The sequence below is a fragment of the Musa acuminata genome, chromosome BXJ3-10, assembly GCF_036884655.1.
Source record: "Musa acuminata AAA Group cultivar baxijiao chromosome BXJ3-10, Cavendish_Baxijiao_AAA, whole genome shotgun sequence".
NCBI lineage: Eukaryota > Viridiplantae > Streptophyta > Magnoliopsida > Zingiberales > Musaceae > Musa > Musa acuminata.
Window position 1 is genome coordinate 12,240,242 of NC_088358.1, and position 16,443 is coordinate 12,256,684.

Consider the following 16,443-nt stretch of genomic DNA (forward strand, 5'->3'; position numbering starts at 1 on the left):
TTGTTCGAATGTCCATGTGTAGTGCCCGATACCATTAAGCATCAGCAGTTTGTGATACAGCCAGCACGTTCAATTAGACAGGATTATTCATCATGTTGTTCTTCCTAATCAGAACCAACCTGCATTGGAGAAGGACAGATACAAAATTCGACAGGCCTTTATTGCTGAAGCTGGAAAATCTCTTATTGTTGCTGATTATGGGCAGGTCAGGAAGCTAAATGTTAATTTGCAAGTTCTTGTAATCCTTATATAAGGCAATCATCTGATGCTTACTATCTTTCTTATACTGAAATCAAACTTTAAAAGCTGGAGCTTAGGATATTAGCACACCTTGCGAACTGTCAAAGTATGTTGGATGCCTTCAGAGATGGTGGTGATTTCCATTCTAGAACAGCTATGAATATGTATGCACATGTGTGCAAGGCTGTTGAAGAAAACAGAGTACTCCTTGAGTGGCATCCTCAACCTGGAAAACATGAACCTCCAGTTCCATTATTAAAGGTTTGTATGCTTTTTGGCACATTTTGTGCTCTCACATTCTGGAACTTCTGTAGAAGCAGTTGCGTGCATAGTCAACTGTAGAGACATTTTGATATAGGCATGACATTGTCAACAAATTTGTTATAGCAAGAAGATCCAAGGATTCTATTGTTTGTTGTACAGCACAGGCTGGTATGCGCTCAGCCTTGCCAGTCCCAGTGAACTGTTTTGGCTACCACAGGGAGCATCTCACCTGTTGCACGGGGCCACATGCCATTCGGCAACACAGAAGAACCCCCATTCCACCGATATTTAAAATATTTTGAAACACTTCTCTAGAATTTATTCTGTTGCACATCTTTGTTATAAAAGGTTTGTTGGCTTGACTTTTGTTCTCTTTCTAAATGAATGTTCAAAGGTTTGGACAACTGGGTGGTAGATTGCATTTTCTTATTGTATTCTCTCTGACAAACTACTTTGAGACTGCAATAAGAATGCCACTTATTGAACTATGTTTTTGTTTGACTGTTTTGAATCTTTGATTCACTGCAACTTTGCAACATTAGTGCAGATATCTGATTGAGTTTGTTGTTTAGTGTTATATAAAGCTCCGCTGAACCCTGCTGCTTCAGTCATGAAACGGTTGTTTGTGAATTGGCTGGCTGCAAAATCAGGATGCTTAGCCAAGAAGTGGGTTTGTTGACAACAGTATTCGATGTCCAGAGTGTTCTCTGGTGGTGGCCAAGTCTGATATTTTCTTTATGGCTCATAAGGATGTAGTGCATTATATAACCTGGCAAACACCAACAAATGACAATTGTTTCAAGCACTTGTTTGAAAACAGGTTCTTTCTTATCTATGATATTCTGTGCCTTTGAGAATCTTCTGAGAATGGTCTATCGAGAACTCTTGAAATGATCTCTCAGGTACATGCCCCGTACCGGTCCTTGGTTGGATGGTCATGAGAAGTGTGCATCACCATAGACATGCCACTGTTGCCCTTAAAAAAAAAACAAATGAACCGGACCAAACTGCCTGAAACATGAGAGAGAGAGAGAGAGAGAGACAGAGAGAGAAGGGGGTGGGTGGGTGAGGAAGAAGAAGGGGCATCACAAGAGACGTGCCACTTTTACCCTAAGAAAAAACAAATGAACTGGACCAAACTGCTCGAAAGGGGTGGTCCACACCCTTGTTCACATTTGAACCGGAAAATGCATCCTAGGAATCCATGATTAGTAGAAATCCAAGAATGATCCTTTTCTACTATTTCTTTATATTTAGGTATAATAGTCTTGCATTTCTTTAATTTAAAAGATATTTCTTCTTTTTTGTGGGCATTGAACTTCTATTTAATTCATGTAGATTTTATATGGAGACTTTGCATTTGATTAAACCACAAAACATCTTCTTTGTTATTTTAGTTTGTTTGTGGTTTCTTTTTTACAAAGGGTAATTGTGATAGAAGACTTGGATGATTATCAAAATGGCGTAAAGTTTGGATTTTTTTTTGTTCATGTTAGAACTCGTGTTCTTGATTCTCTAGATAGTTGTAACAAAAATCTAATATTTGATGTTTGGTAACTAAATATGGATGCTGGCCTATAATGATGTCTGTGTTATATTATATGTTACAATTATTCTTGTTCATTGTTGGGTAGTTTCAGTTTATTTCTTTTACTACAGTAATGCTTGGTCCAACTATGGCTCAACCTAGCTACCAATATCATTGGCATCTTATCAATCTTATACATGCCAATGAGGTTAGAGCTTTTTCCTTTTCAATTGGTTGATTACATCTACTTTAGATGGGGACAGATCCAGGACACAAGGCTCTCGCCAATATGGAGTTTTGAGAGGGTAATGTATGTAGCAGAGACACTGTTTTTGTGAGTTGAAAATCAATTACCGAGGTCGTGTAGGTACAACCTTATCGTAATGCTTGCCCTCTAGATTGGTGAGATCTTCTCAGTCAAATGTTTTTTGCTGTACACAACATAATATATTCAGTCAATTTTTTTGTTTGATTAGTAACATGACCATATTATTGTCAGGTGGATAACAATTATTGTGCTAGATTTATTTTTATCCTGCTTTATGCACAAAGAATCTAGTTATGTAAATTATGACAAAATCTATGTGTTTTATTCTATTAATGCTGTGCTGAATGCCTCTAGCGTCACCTGCCGGTGGGATATGTTTCCTGGATATCTGTATTTTTTTTAATTTATGAAATTAGTTCTCTGAATTAATTCTTGTGCTTATGTACTTGTCTGAGAAAAAAAACATAATTTTCCTTTGTAGTTTGCAGAATACTCTGGTTGTTTTTAGCTAGAAATATGGCAATAAAATGTGCCTTGTTTACTCTGGTCACAGGATGTTTTTGCTGCCGAAAGAAGGAGAGCTAAGATGCTTAATTTTTCTATTGCTTATGGAAAAACACCCATAGGACTTTCTCGTGATTGGAAGGTAATACCATAGTAGCTTCCCTATACGGGAACAGTAGGGTTATTAAATCTCTTGATGCATTTCGGGGTCTTCTTATGTTTGATTAACTTATGTCACAATAGTTATTTACCAACTTCCATTCATGCATTCATATTTCAGTATTTTAGTGTTATACATCATTAGGTGTCATCTGACTTGGAGTATACTTACATTCTGGATATGATCAACTGGTTAAGTTCAGTCAAAATAGACATACTGATGCAGGGCTATTAGTGGATGCCATGGTTGCATCTATGAGCATGGACCAGAACAAATAATTTCACATCATCTGAAGCATTTACAACCAACTTACAGGTCATCAAAGCAGTTACAGTTAAACCATCATAGAGACAGTCAATGCCATTAAACTGAATTCTGTGACAATGCAGTTAAATTGATGCCCAACAACCATATCCAAACAGAATAACTAACCCCATTTAGGTAATGGCCTGCAGATCGTTACAGGGACTACTATATGAAGGGATTTTCTAAAAACAGGTTGACACTTTTGAGACTACAAAATCCAACATACTCTCTACTTGCTTACTGTTTCAGGTGACCTTTTTTTTAACTGTTCTTGAGTGCCTTTCTCTACCTTGGAGAATATTCTGATTTGAAAGTTAAGAGGAATGTCTCAATCCATATATTTCTGGTAGCCCCTCTTCATGCAGGATCTTTCTTGGAGTGGCCTTGAAGTTGCCTCGCCTTTGCTTGTAATAGCTAGGTTCCTCTTACTCTTACTTTCACATAGTGTTTGTCAAGAACCCAGATCAGCTCTTGTGATTTCACTAAGAGGACCAAATCTGATAGATGCATAAGGAATGACTACTGGAACACATATAGGACAGTCAGTTTTATGAGCTGGTAAGTAGATTTGTTTAGATGAAGCAGATGCCTTGATTTTACATGTTAATAATGTAAAATAATTAGAAATCCCTGCATACATACTGTAGAGCAAATTTCAACCCTAAACCTCATCACCCAACATCATTCAACTCAAGGTAGTCACTTGTTTGTTTGCTTAAGTTGTAAATGTTTTTTATATACATTTGATTTTATATTTCATAAGGAAGTTAATTGTTTTATGAAATATAATGGTAAGCAAATATTTCAACATGTATATAGGATTTTATTTTATTTCATTTTGCAATTATCTGTTGTATATTTTTAGAATTTTTATCTTAACATTATTTTCTCATTCTATTTTGATCCCCATTGGTTCAATCTGATTGATCTCGCTGATCCAGATTGTATCATTTCTAGCTGACCTCAGCATTAGTCCTCAGAGTTGCTTTGTGCTTAGGTTTCTGTTGAGGAAGCAAAGAAGACGGTTGATCTTTGGTACAAAGAAAGACAAGAAGTTTTGCTCTGGCAAGAAAAACAAAAGAATGAAGCAAGGACAAAAGGACGTGTCCAGACATTGCTCGGACGATCACGATGTTTTCCTTCATTGGATCATGCCAGCAATGCTCAGAGGGGGCACATTGAACGGGCTGCTATTAATACTCCAGTACAGGTGATTCTTTTCTCGATCCACACGGCTTGGCTTTTACTACGAAATCGAAGATCCTATTTTTTACCAACTGTAATTATTGTACTGTATCTATCGTTGCTCTTGTTTCTCTAATTTTTCTTGAAAAGCTCTTTATTTGTAGCTAGCTTATTATTTTTCCTTATTGTTTTCATCCTGAAGTATTCGATCTGTCATTTTTAAAGTGTTGCAGAGACCACTTAATTCGAAAGTTTGATTATTTGCACAATGACTATTCTGGATTACTGTCTCAGGATCTTTAATTGCTATCTTTTAATATCTGGATAGTTAGTGATCAAGAATTGCAATCTCGAACTGGGGTACTGTACTGACCCTGTTAGACCAGTACATATCGACCGATAACAGTGTACTGTACCAAAGACTTGAAGAGGAAGGAAGATGTGACAGTGGAGGAGGAGGAAGCGGAAGGAAGAAGAGGAGGTGGTAGAGCAAGAGGAGAAAAGAGGAGGAAGAGGAAGAAGGGAAGGAGGTGATGACGGAGGAAAAGGAGGAGAAGAGGAGCATACCTGGTCGATGATGGCAGGATGGCTGACTACGCACATCGAGGCTCCTGTCACAATAAGATGGTGTGTGATTTTTTTTATATGGCCAGATCGGACCGCCTGAAATGGGTTGAGTCCGCAAATCGGTTCACACCCAAACAGGTAAATTCTGGTTGGTAGGTACCTGTCTGGGTGAAATTGCAGTTTATGGTAGTGATAATATATATGTTTCATTATTCCTTTACTCCCCTCGCTGTTTATCCCTTTCGCTTAAAGACATGCCATGGTGTGTTTCTTAAGTAACCAACCAGTTCTAATCCACTTGCTAGATTTTTACTGGCTTATGAAACATTGAGTCTCCGACAGGTTGTGTAGGCATTTTGTCTTATTATCCTAACTTAACCTACTTCTCTACCACTGCTCTAGGAGATGGAGTAGCCCTTTAGCTGCTATAGGAGATGGAATGCTTGATAAGATGCCAGAACAATCATCCTCATCGTGCTTCTTTTTCGGTTCAAACTCTTTTTGAACAACTTGAGTTGGACAAGAATCTTTATGAACTTTTTAACAAGTTCTACATGAAATAAATATTTGAAATTGACCATGTTCAACCTGTTATTTGAGATGTATGATTATTTGTTGTATGGTTTTATTTTCTAACATTTGTGACTTTGTGAATTCTGATTCTTTATTGAGTCATCAACCTCTAGCCTTTGCAAGTTAAGCTTGAATCCAAGGTTCGTAATTTCGTACCATACCGACGTTTCGAGCTCAGCTTGGTACAGTACAATATGAGCGCATCGAGCGGTATGCTTTGGCGTATCGGTTGGTGTATATATATATATATATATATATATATAATAATAATAATAATAATAATAATAATAATAATAATAATAATAATAATAATAATAAAAATAAAAGTTAAAAAAAAAAAAGGTGCGACATTATCTTGGGCGAAGTTGCCTTGTTTCTTCTCCCCGCCTCGTTTCTTCTTCTCGTATTGTTACGCACTTAGCTGGTTTTGCCTAAGTCGTGCGGCACTCTTGCGTGTCCGTCTGCAAAGGTTAGCCTCATCGAAACCTCCTATGGTCCCTTAGGACCTACAAAAGAGAAAACGGGTTAGGGAAAGCGTCTTACTTAGGATCCACGAGCAATCATTTCATCAAACACTTCATAGCCAATGAAAATTACAAACTTTAGAAGCTTTAAATGGTCGGACAACAAAAGGTCCAAAATGGTCCACTACAAGCTGAGATCCCCACAAGTGCCCACATGACTCAACTTTTGTTTGTAAGCCTAGGATGGTCACCAAAACCAAAGAAAATGGGGCTGCTAAGCTTATTGTCAACCCTTTACATGTGCAAAGCATGAACTAAACTGAAAGACATAGACATACATGAGCATTACACCAAACACCTCGTTTACAGTTTTGTCTGTGACATTCTCCCCCGCTTATTACTTTGACATCTTCGTCGAAGCCTTTGCAGACGCTGCATCTCCTCGCCTTTGCTGAGTCTTCCATCTTCTGCTCCAGTTGCAATGCGCCTCTTGGCTCCTAGTTGTACTCTACCGCTAATGTTGGGTAGTCGAACTTTGATCCGTCATGCTGCCTCAACTCGCCAATGACTCTGACTCTGGTGTTGGGTCGGCTGAGTTGTGTTGATTCCTGTTGTTTCTTGCGGATCTCTCAAATGAAGGAAAAGACTATCCTTAGTATGCGCCGATTGGTTACGCACTTAGTTGGTTTTGCCTAAGTCGTGTGACACCCTTGCGTGTCTGTCTGCAAAGGTCAGCCTTTTCGAAACCTCCTATGGTCCCTTAGGACGTACAAAAGAGAAAATGAGTTAGAGAAAGCGTCTCACTCAGGATCCACGAGTAATCATTTCAGTAAACACTTTATAACTAATGCAAATTACAAATAGACTTTACCAGCTCTAAATGGTTGTACAACAAAGGGTCTAAAATGGTCTACTACAGACTGAAATCTTCCACAAGTGTCCACATGACACAACCATTATTTACAAGCCTAAAATGGCCACCAAACCCAACTAAAATGGGGCTGTCAAGCCTTTGACCGTCCCTCTACATGTTGTGCAAAGCATGAACAAATCAAAAGACACGGACATACATAAGTATTACATCGAACACCCAATTTATAATTTTGTCAGTGACATTCTCTCCCACTTATTCCTTCGACGTCCTCGTCAACAAAGCCTTTGTCGACGTTGCAACTCCTCGCCTTTGCTGTGTCTTCAATCTTCTGCTCCAACTGTAATATGCCTCTTGGCTCCCTATTGCTCTCAGTCGTTGTTGTTGAGTAGTCAAACTTTTGATCTACCATGCTGCTTCAACTTGCCAATGACTCTGACTCTAGTCGGGTTGGCTGAGTTTTGTTAATCCCTGTTGGTTCTTGTGGATCCTTTAAATGAAGGAAAAGACAATCCTTGGTATGCGCCAGTCTCTTAAATGCCTCATGTCGTTTGAATTGGGTTGATGGCTATTGGAGCTTTAACGAGCATCGCCTCAAAACTTTTGAAGTTTTTAGGTCCTTCCTTTACAAAATTTTCCCATCGACTCTTCTTTCACTTAGTTGTCACTTCCAAGTAGATTCGCATCACTTTCGCTTTCGATTGGCATTCCATTGAGAAATGAAGTGGACAATCTACTCTCAGTAGCACCGATCATCATTGGTGAGGATTTGACAACTATTGTCTTCCATTAGATTTCTTTGAAGGGTCTTTAAACCTATGTAGAGCTCCTCTGTTAGATAGATAAGAGAATTAGGGTACTCGGTTTCGCTCATTCTCTTAAGAGTTGAGAAGGCAAAGGTTACATGACTTCACCCACCTCCTCAAGGGTTGTACTCCATACATCGAGCTGGTTACTATTTTTCGCCTGCTCTTTGCTCACACTTCTGAAGCACTCGAGGTGTTTGCATTTCTTACGTCGAGTTAGCTACTGTGATTCACCTTCTTAATGCTATCGAACTTCTGGAATGTAAGAAGTTTTCACCCCAACTTGGAGTAAGTCTCTAATAGTTTTGGTCGCCTCTGGGATTGTATCGTCTTCTCGATCATCTTTGTCGCCTACTCTACTGAGTAGCAAAGGTACAACACTGCGTGCTGCCTGCTTCATTCCTTGGTCGTGCACTCTTGCATTGACTCGACGTCCTTCACTTTCGACTATCTTGATGAGAAGCTCGTTCACATCGGTCTTACGAAGTTCCTTGGCCTCTGCCCTTCAGCCTTGTCTCGATACTTGGAGTTTGTCCCTTTCACGACCAAGCACTCTCCCTCTACGATACGATACCACGACGTTACTATGCCCATGGCCCTACTATCTGTCGCCTCGCCTCTGCGTCCCTTTCTTCATGATCGATAGATCTGCCTCTGTGGCACTGTGGCACTCCTCCGAGTCCACCTTTATTCTAATCGATGCTTGGTTTTAGGTAGCTAAGTCCCTTTGGACTCGTCGTCGCTTCAATACCTTTGTGTTCTCCGAACAGTTCCCCTTGGTCGATGAAAAGATAGACTGTAATTCCTATGCATGGCCTCCGCCATCATGTTGCAGGGTTCGAACTTTACCCGCATACCTCTGCATGATCAAGTCCCTCCTATGGAGTAGTCCAACTCTCTAGCTGCTCCCGTCATACCTCTGCATGATCAAGTCCCTCCTATGGGACTCACTAGTACTTGCATTCGAACTTTTCCCTCGGTGGTACACAACCCCCATTTGCTGATGACCAAGGCTTTCATCTGATGCAAAATTCGATGCACGCATGGAAGACCCACCTCTACGGTACCATGACCTTTACTCCTTGAATCCATAGCCCTTCTTGTCGTTGTGTTGTTCACCGAAGTGAAGCTCCCAGTAGCTCTCGATCATACCTCCATATGATTTAGTTTCCCGCGGGACTAGTTTTGTGTGTATCGCATTGCCACGAACTGTTCCACCACGATTCGTTGCGCAATGTCGCCTCTTGGTGACATCTCCATTGTATTTTGATCATTGTGGGATGAACTCGGATTGCGATCCCTCAATGTGTAGCTTCTACCAACACATCGTAGGGCCTCTTCTACCTTCGATTATGTTTCACTGATAATCGACCTTCGTCCACCCGCTCTCGGGTCAAACCCAGACGAAGAACAACTCTAGAACATTTCATCGCTTAGTAGCTCTCGAAGTCCACCGACTTCGCTGAAATTGGTGCACCATTGTCTGGATCATGGGCCTCTACCCTCACTAGCACAATCTCCGTTGTGCACTGCTTCTTTCATGGCACTATGGCATACTTCAAGAGTACCCGCCTCCGCGTTCTCTTGCCCCGTGCCCAGGCCTTTTGAACCTAACTTCGCTTTCGCAAGTTGATTCGCCTTGGTTCCTCCGTCAAATGCTTCGTCGAGATAAGGTGCATGTGCCTCGAAGTTCTGTTCGTCTTTAGCACCATGTAGGATAAGTTCGCTCCATCAGAATGAGGGACCCATGAAACGACATGATCCTGCTTTTGCCTCTACAAGAGTTCATGTCCTTAACCTCTGTCCAAGGAAAGCTTTATGCCTTTGCTCCATGTTCTATCTCCTATGCCGACTCCCTTCATGCGGCTTGAGTACTTCACCAAGTTACACCCAAGTTGCTCCACTCGATTTGCAATGAGTTGATGGTGGCCCTTGCGTTCATCATTTAACGGGTCAGCCCTCCATTGAGTCTGATCTCCATATCGGCTCCAAGTGTGCCTTCATTTTATGTTGCCTCGGGTCGTTCCCACACTTGATCTCGCAATGCACCCCCAATGTATTATCTCAAGCGAGATTATGCGACGACTCCTCGTCGCTTGCTCGGTCCGTTGAGCTTTGTGGAGTTGTGTTTTTTAGGTACTTCTCAACATGTGTGGTCCGTCGGATATGATTCTCCCTTTGCAGAATCGAAACTTATCCCTCCAAGGTATTTGTCCCGTTGGAGCAACTTCTCTCTTTAAATCCTTCCCTCTAGAAGTGTCAGAGACCACCATCCCCTTGGACTACTCCGCCTTGCTGAACAAATTGTGCATTGTTCTGCCCCCGCAAACGCACTTGCTAGATTGCGGCTCCACGTCAATACAGCCCCCGCTGCACCCCTCAAGGCCTAGCAACGTGCTGAACTCGCTGCACACTTCAGCCTCCTATGGATGTATCCTTCTCATATCGAAGAGAATGTTTCTCCATGACGCTGAGTTTCGGTCGCCTTTGGGTGGCCACGAACATTCCATCGTTCGTATACAAGCCCTTGAATGAGTATCGAATTCTTCTAGTTGGCAATTCCCCTCACCTCTGTGAGCTTTGCACAATTCTTTTGGTCGTTGAACAATCCATTCTACCTTGCATGGTCTCCTCCTTTACCAAGCGCCTTGCTTGCCTTGAGCACCATCAAATATGGTTGCCAACGTCGAGTCGTAGTTTGAACTTAGCCATCCTAACCTTTGTGCGCTATGCATTCTTCCAAGCTTTCTTGTCCTCGTGGTGCCTCTTGCGCGAAGGGTTGGCCATTCCTCTGAATGCCAATCTCAGATGCTCGCTTCTCTGAGCGACTCCTTTTCCCTACATCTCTATGCTCGTTTCCCCCAAACGGCCGCGTGTGCTGGTTGCCCTCAACGCAGCCCTACTAGGTCCCCCACATTTGCATGCCAAATGTTTCTATGAGTGCTTGTCTCGCTCTAATACCATATGCCACGCACTTAGCTGGTTTTGCCTAAGTCGTGCGGCACTCTTGCATGTTCGTCTGCAAAGGTCAGCCTTCTCGAAACCTCATGTGGTCTCTTAGGACCTACAAAAGAGAAAATGAGTTAGAGAAAGCGTCTCACTTGGGATCCACAAGCAATCATTTCAGCAAACACTTCATAACCAATGCAAATTACAAACAGACTTTACAAGCTCTAAATGGTTGCATAACAAAGGGTCCAAAATGATCCATTATAGATCGAAATCTCTCACAGGTGTCCACATGACATAACCTTTATTTACAAGTCTAAAACGACCTTTAAACCCAACTAAAATGGGGCTGTTAAGCCTTCGACTGTCCCTCTACATGCTATGCAAAACATGAACAAACCAAAAGACATGGACATACATAAATATTACATCGAACACCTCGTTTACAATTTTGTCCGTGACAAGTCACTCAAATGCCTCATGCCGCTTGAACTAGGTGGATGCTTGTTAGAGCTTTAACGAGCATCGCCTCACAGACTTTAAAGTTTTTATCTTGATGAGAAGTTCGTTGACCCTAGTCTTATGAAGTTGCATTGCCTCCGCATTCGCCACCTCCTCGGCCCTTCATGACCAAACACTTTCTCTCCATGAGAACAAGGGTTCGATGACTTCATGGAAGTCCCGCTTCTACGGTACCATAGTGCTGCTATGCCCGTGGCCCTACTATCCGTCGCCTCGCATCTGCATCCCATTCTTTACGATCGATAGATCTGCCTCTATGGCACTGTGGCCCTCCTCCGAGTCCACCTGTATTCTAACCGATGCTTGATTTTAGGTAGCTAAGTTCCTCTGACTTGTTGTCGCTTCCCCGCTTCTTTCGACCACCTGCTTTAAGACCTTTGTGTTCTCCGAGTAGTTCTCCTTGGTCGATGGAAAGACAGACTATAACACCCATGCATGGCCACCGCCATCATGTTGTAATATTCGCTTGCTCGGCCTTGTCCTTTGACTTGCCGGGCTCCCTTAAGCGAATATGAGCTCTGGAGCCGTCCAACTCTCTAGCCGCTCCGATGATACCTTTGCATGATCAAGTCCCCCAATGGGAACTCCCTGGTACTTACATTCGAAATTCTCCCTCGGTGGTACACAACCCTCATATGCTGATGACCAAGGCTTTTATCCGATGCATGCATGGAAGACTCGCCTCTACGATACCATGACATTCACTCATTAAATCTATAGCCTTTCTTGTCGTCGTGTTCACCGAAGTGGAGTCCTAGTAGCTTTTGATTATACCTCCATATAATCTAGTCTCTCGCGGGACCATTTCGTGTGCATCATATTGTCACGAACTATTCTATCACGATCCGCTGCACCATGTCGCCTCCTGGTGATATCTCTGTTACATTCTGATCATTGTGGGATGAACTCGGATTACGATCCTTCCATGTGTGGCCTCTGCCAACACATCGCAAGACCTCTTCCACTTCGATTCTGATCACTTTAGCAATCGACCTTCGTCCACTAGCTCTCGGGTCACACCTAGACGAAGCACAGCTCTAGGACAATTCGTCGCTTGCACTTAGTAGCTCCCGAAGTCCATCAATTACGCTGAAATTGGTGCACCATTGTCTGGATCCTGGGCCTTTGCATCCACCAGCACAATCTCCGCTACGCACCTGTTCCTTCATGGCAACTTGAATGATAGCATTGTGGTGTATTCTTTAAGAGTACTCGCCTCTGCGTCCTCTTGTCCCATGCCAAGGCCTTCTGAACTTAACTTCGCCTCCGCAAGTTGAGTCACCTTGGTTCCTTTATCAAATGCTTCTCTGAGATAGGGTGCATATGCCTCGAAGCTCCCGTTGTCTTTGGCACCATGTAGGATGAGTCCACTCCATCAGAATGAAGGACCCATGGAACGACATGATCTCGCTCTTGCCTCTACAAGAGTTCATGTCCTTGACCTTTGTTCAAGGAAAGCTTCGTGCCTTCGCTCCATGTTCCATCTTCTATGTTGACTCTCTTCATGTTGACTTGGGTACTTTACCAAGTTACACCCAAGTTGCTCCGCTCCTCGATTTGCATTGAGTTGATGGTGGCTCTCGTGCCCACCATTGCACGGGTCAACCCTACATTGAGTCCGATCTCCATATCGGCTCCAAGTATGCTTTCATTTTGTGTTGACTTGGGTCACTCCCCTACTTGATCTCACACTACATCCACCAATGCATTACCTTAGGTGACATCATGCGATGACTCCTCACTACTTGCTCGGTCCGTTGAGCTTTGTGGAGTTATTGTCTTGAGGTACTTCTCAACATGTGCGGTCCGTTGCATATGATTCTCTTTCTGGAGAACCGGGACTTATTCCTCCAAGGTATCTGTCTCATTGGAGCAACTTCTCTCTTTACATCCTTCCCTTTGTAAGTTTCGGAGGTCATCATCCCCTTGGACTACTCCGCCTTGCTGAATAAGTTGTGCATTGTTTTGCCCTCGTAAATGCACTTGCTAGATTGGGACTCCTCGCCAATACAACCCCTGTTGCACCCCTCAAGGCTTAACAATATGCTGAACTCGTTGCACACTTTAGCCTCTTACGGACGTATTTTTCTCATGCCAAAGAGAAAGTTTTAATGCTCCATGGCGCTGAGTTTCGGTCGCTATGGGATGGGCACGAACATTCCATCGTCCGCATACAAGTTCTTGCATGAATATCGAATTCTTCAAGTTAGCAATTCCTCTCACCTTAGTGAGCTTTGCACAACTCTTTCCACTTTGCATGGTCTCATCTTTCCAAGCGCCTCGCTTGCCTTGAGCACTATCAAGTATGATTGCCAATGTCGAGTCGTAGCTTGAATTCAGCCATTCCAACCTTTGTGCACTACGTATTCTTCCTAGTTTGCTTGTCCTCATGGTGCCTCTTACGCGAAGGGTTGGCAATTCCTCTGAATGCCAATCTCAGATGCTCATTCTTCTGAGCAACTTTTTTTCCCTACATCTCCATGCTCGTTTCCCCCAAACGGTCGCTCGTGCTGGCTGCCCTCAATGCAGCCCCGCTAGGTCCCCCACGTTTTCTTGTCAAGTGTTTTTATGTGTGCTTGTCCCACTCTGATACCAGATGTCACGCACTTAGCTGGTTTTGCCTAAGTCGTGCGGTATCCTTGCATGTCCGTCCGTAAAGGTCAGCCTCCCTGAAACCTTCTATGGTCCCTTAGGACCTACAAAAGAGAAAACAGGTTAGAGAAAACGTCTCACTCGGGATCCACAAGTAATCATTTTAACAAATATTTTATAGCCAATACAAATTATAAACAGACTTCACAAGCTCTGAATGATCGCATAACAAAGGGTCTAAAATAGTCCATTACAGACTAAGATCCCCACAAGTGCCCACATAACACAACCTTTGTTTGTAAGCTTAGGACAGCTACTAAAACCAAAGGAAATGGGGCTGCTAAGCCTTCTGTTAGCCTTTTACATGCTGTGCAAAGCATGAACAAAACCGAAAGACACAGACATACATAAGCATTACACCAAACACCCTGTTTATAGTTTTGTCTATGACAACGTGAGGAGAAGAAACCTCGTTTTCTTCTCCCCGCGAATCGTTGAAGCATTGTATAAATAAAAGTTTTTTCTGCTTGGGTCCAGCACCTCCTAAAGCTTTTACATTATCTTGCTGGTCAGCAGTACATCCTAGCAAGGAACTGGTGTGCCCAGTAAATGAATTAAGTAAAATTTTTACAGTGATAATTTCTGTAAATAATGAAAGGGAACTGATTGGTGTGACTATATTATGTAAACTGTAGTTGTATTTGTCTTTTATTTTTCTGATTGATGTTTAATTGGATTTTACTTTTTCTTTTTTGTTCTCTTTATATGTCATGCTTGATTCTTTTGCAACCATCTCAAATAAATGACATGATTCTTATTTCAATATGAAATTGATGTACTGAAATGTCTTAGAAAAATAATAAAAAACAGAAGAATGTGTTCTCACTATTTTTGGGAGTTACTTCTTGAGATACTAGATGCTTTTAGCAATCTCATGCAACTTTTGTACTCTGTCCTTATTTATTTTAATAGGGAAGTGCAGCAGATGTTGCCATGTGCGCGATGCTCGAGATAGACAGGAACATTTGTCTGCAGGAGCTTGGATGGAAACTCGTGCTGCAGGTTCATATCATATACAAATTTTGAGTTTTCAAATATGAATCAATCACTTAATGTGACATAAAAACAAATTTCCTTATGATTAGCCAATCCCTCGAGATTGTAATATCTTAGTTTGCTTTTCCTAGGATGGCACTAGTCCTCTGCAACTTCTTATCAACTCACTCAAAGCCCTCCAACACAGTCATCCAATAACCGGTGGTCATAGTCATGTGCAGGATCTCTTTTTTCTTGGAAATTTTTGTCATGCCTGTGTCAGCCTGATGAGAATGCCATAGAAAAAGCTTTTGTTCTCATGTCTTAATTTTCATTTCTTGGTCCTAACCCATGCCTCCATGCCTTTCCTTAAGTTGGGTGCTGTAATGGTTCTATATAGCATGCATTATTAAGAAGATGCTGGATTTTTCTTGCCTGATTATGTATTTTCTAGATCATTGCTCGTATCTTTTATGATAAACAGGAAAGTTTGCTTAACAATATATTACTGGAAAACCAGGTTCATGATGAAATGATACTGGAAGGCCCTACGGAGTCGGCCGAGCTTGCCAAGGCCATAGTTGTTGAGTGCATGTCCAAACCTTTCTACGGCACAAACTTTCTTAAGGTCGATCTTGCTGTGGATGCAAAGTGTGCCCAGAACTGGTATGCAGCCAAGTAACAAATGAGCGCCAGGTATCAGAACCTGAATTTGATCCATGAACCCAATCTGAAGACTAGTGCACATGCTACGAGACAGCGGTCAAGGCTTCAGCAATTCTGAGCCAGGTATTGGCAAGACAATGTAGGAGGTTCACGGGCAGGAACCATTAGCGAAACGATGGCTTTGCCTCATTTGTACGTTGGTGTTGGTGTTGCCTTAATTTCTCTAGATTTTGTGTAAGTTGTGTATTTGTAAGTTGAAATACATATTGTTAGAGGAGGTTCTGGGACAAATTACAATTTTTGTGATAGTTTGTTCAGTGATCCATTGATCTTATGAAAATTCCAATGCTTTTTTTGTGCTGATGTTGTCGGCATCAGATGGATGCTCATGGATTCTTGTTTGGAGTTTGGGGAAGGTGGATTATATCAACAATGCATTTCCCATGCTTAGCCAGACTTCAGCATAATTTTAGCTATACTTTCTTGCTGAGAATGTCAGCACAAATGAATCAAAACTTGTTCCTGTTTGAGCTAGCCTTACGAAATTTACAAAAGGATAATTTTGACAACCCAACAAAGACAATAAAACGAAAAGAATAAAAGTGACAAGAACACTAGATTTATGTGGTTCGATCAATTGATTTATGTATCTGACTTCAAAGCCCAGACCCTTATTTATAGTTTCAATAGGAGATAACAAGCTTGATTTTCCCGATATGGGACTATGAGACTTGCCAAACTAATAAATCTTTACCTTGGTATGTTCCAACAAAACTTGCTCCACCTTCTTCACAAAAGCCTTAACGGGCAATCACCAATAATGAATACCAACCAAGTCCAAGCACTATTTGAACTTGTAAACCGGAAGAGGCTTCGTAAGCATATCAACTGAATTGTCCTTCGTATGAATTTTCTGAACAAGGACCTTTCCCTCAATAATAGT

The 16,443-nt window shown here is 41.9% G+C and overlaps 1 protein-coding gene across 3 annotated transcripts in view; it reads left to right on the forward strand.

Annotated features, from left to right (window-relative positions):
- LOC135585392 (DNA polymerase I A, chloroplastic-like) overlaps positions 1 to 15,863 on the forward strand; it is a 64,560-nt gene extending 48,697 nt beyond the window's left edge. Inside the window, exons 7-12 of one of the 3 annotated variants that reach the window (XM_065171719.1) lie at positions 113 to 205; positions 307 to 501; positions 2,854 to 2,946; positions 4,268 to 4,480; positions 14,772 to 14,861; positions 15,355 to 15,863. In XM_065171719.1, the coding sequence (XP_065027791.1) occupies positions 113 to 205; positions 307 to 501; positions 2,854 to 2,946; positions 4,268 to 4,480; positions 14,772 to 14,861; positions 15,355 to 15,516 (846 nt within the window). In that variant the 3' untranslated portion in view covers positions 15,517 to 15,863. Of the gene's footprint in view, positions 1 to 112; positions 206 to 306; positions 502 to 668; positions 990 to 2,853; positions 2,947 to 4,267; positions 4,481 to 14,771; positions 14,862 to 15,354 lie in introns of those variants that run through there. The other 2 variants (XM_065171720.1, XM_065171721.1) reach the window with 2 other exon arrangements.
- Positions 15,864 to 16,443: the final 580 nt, after the last annotated feature.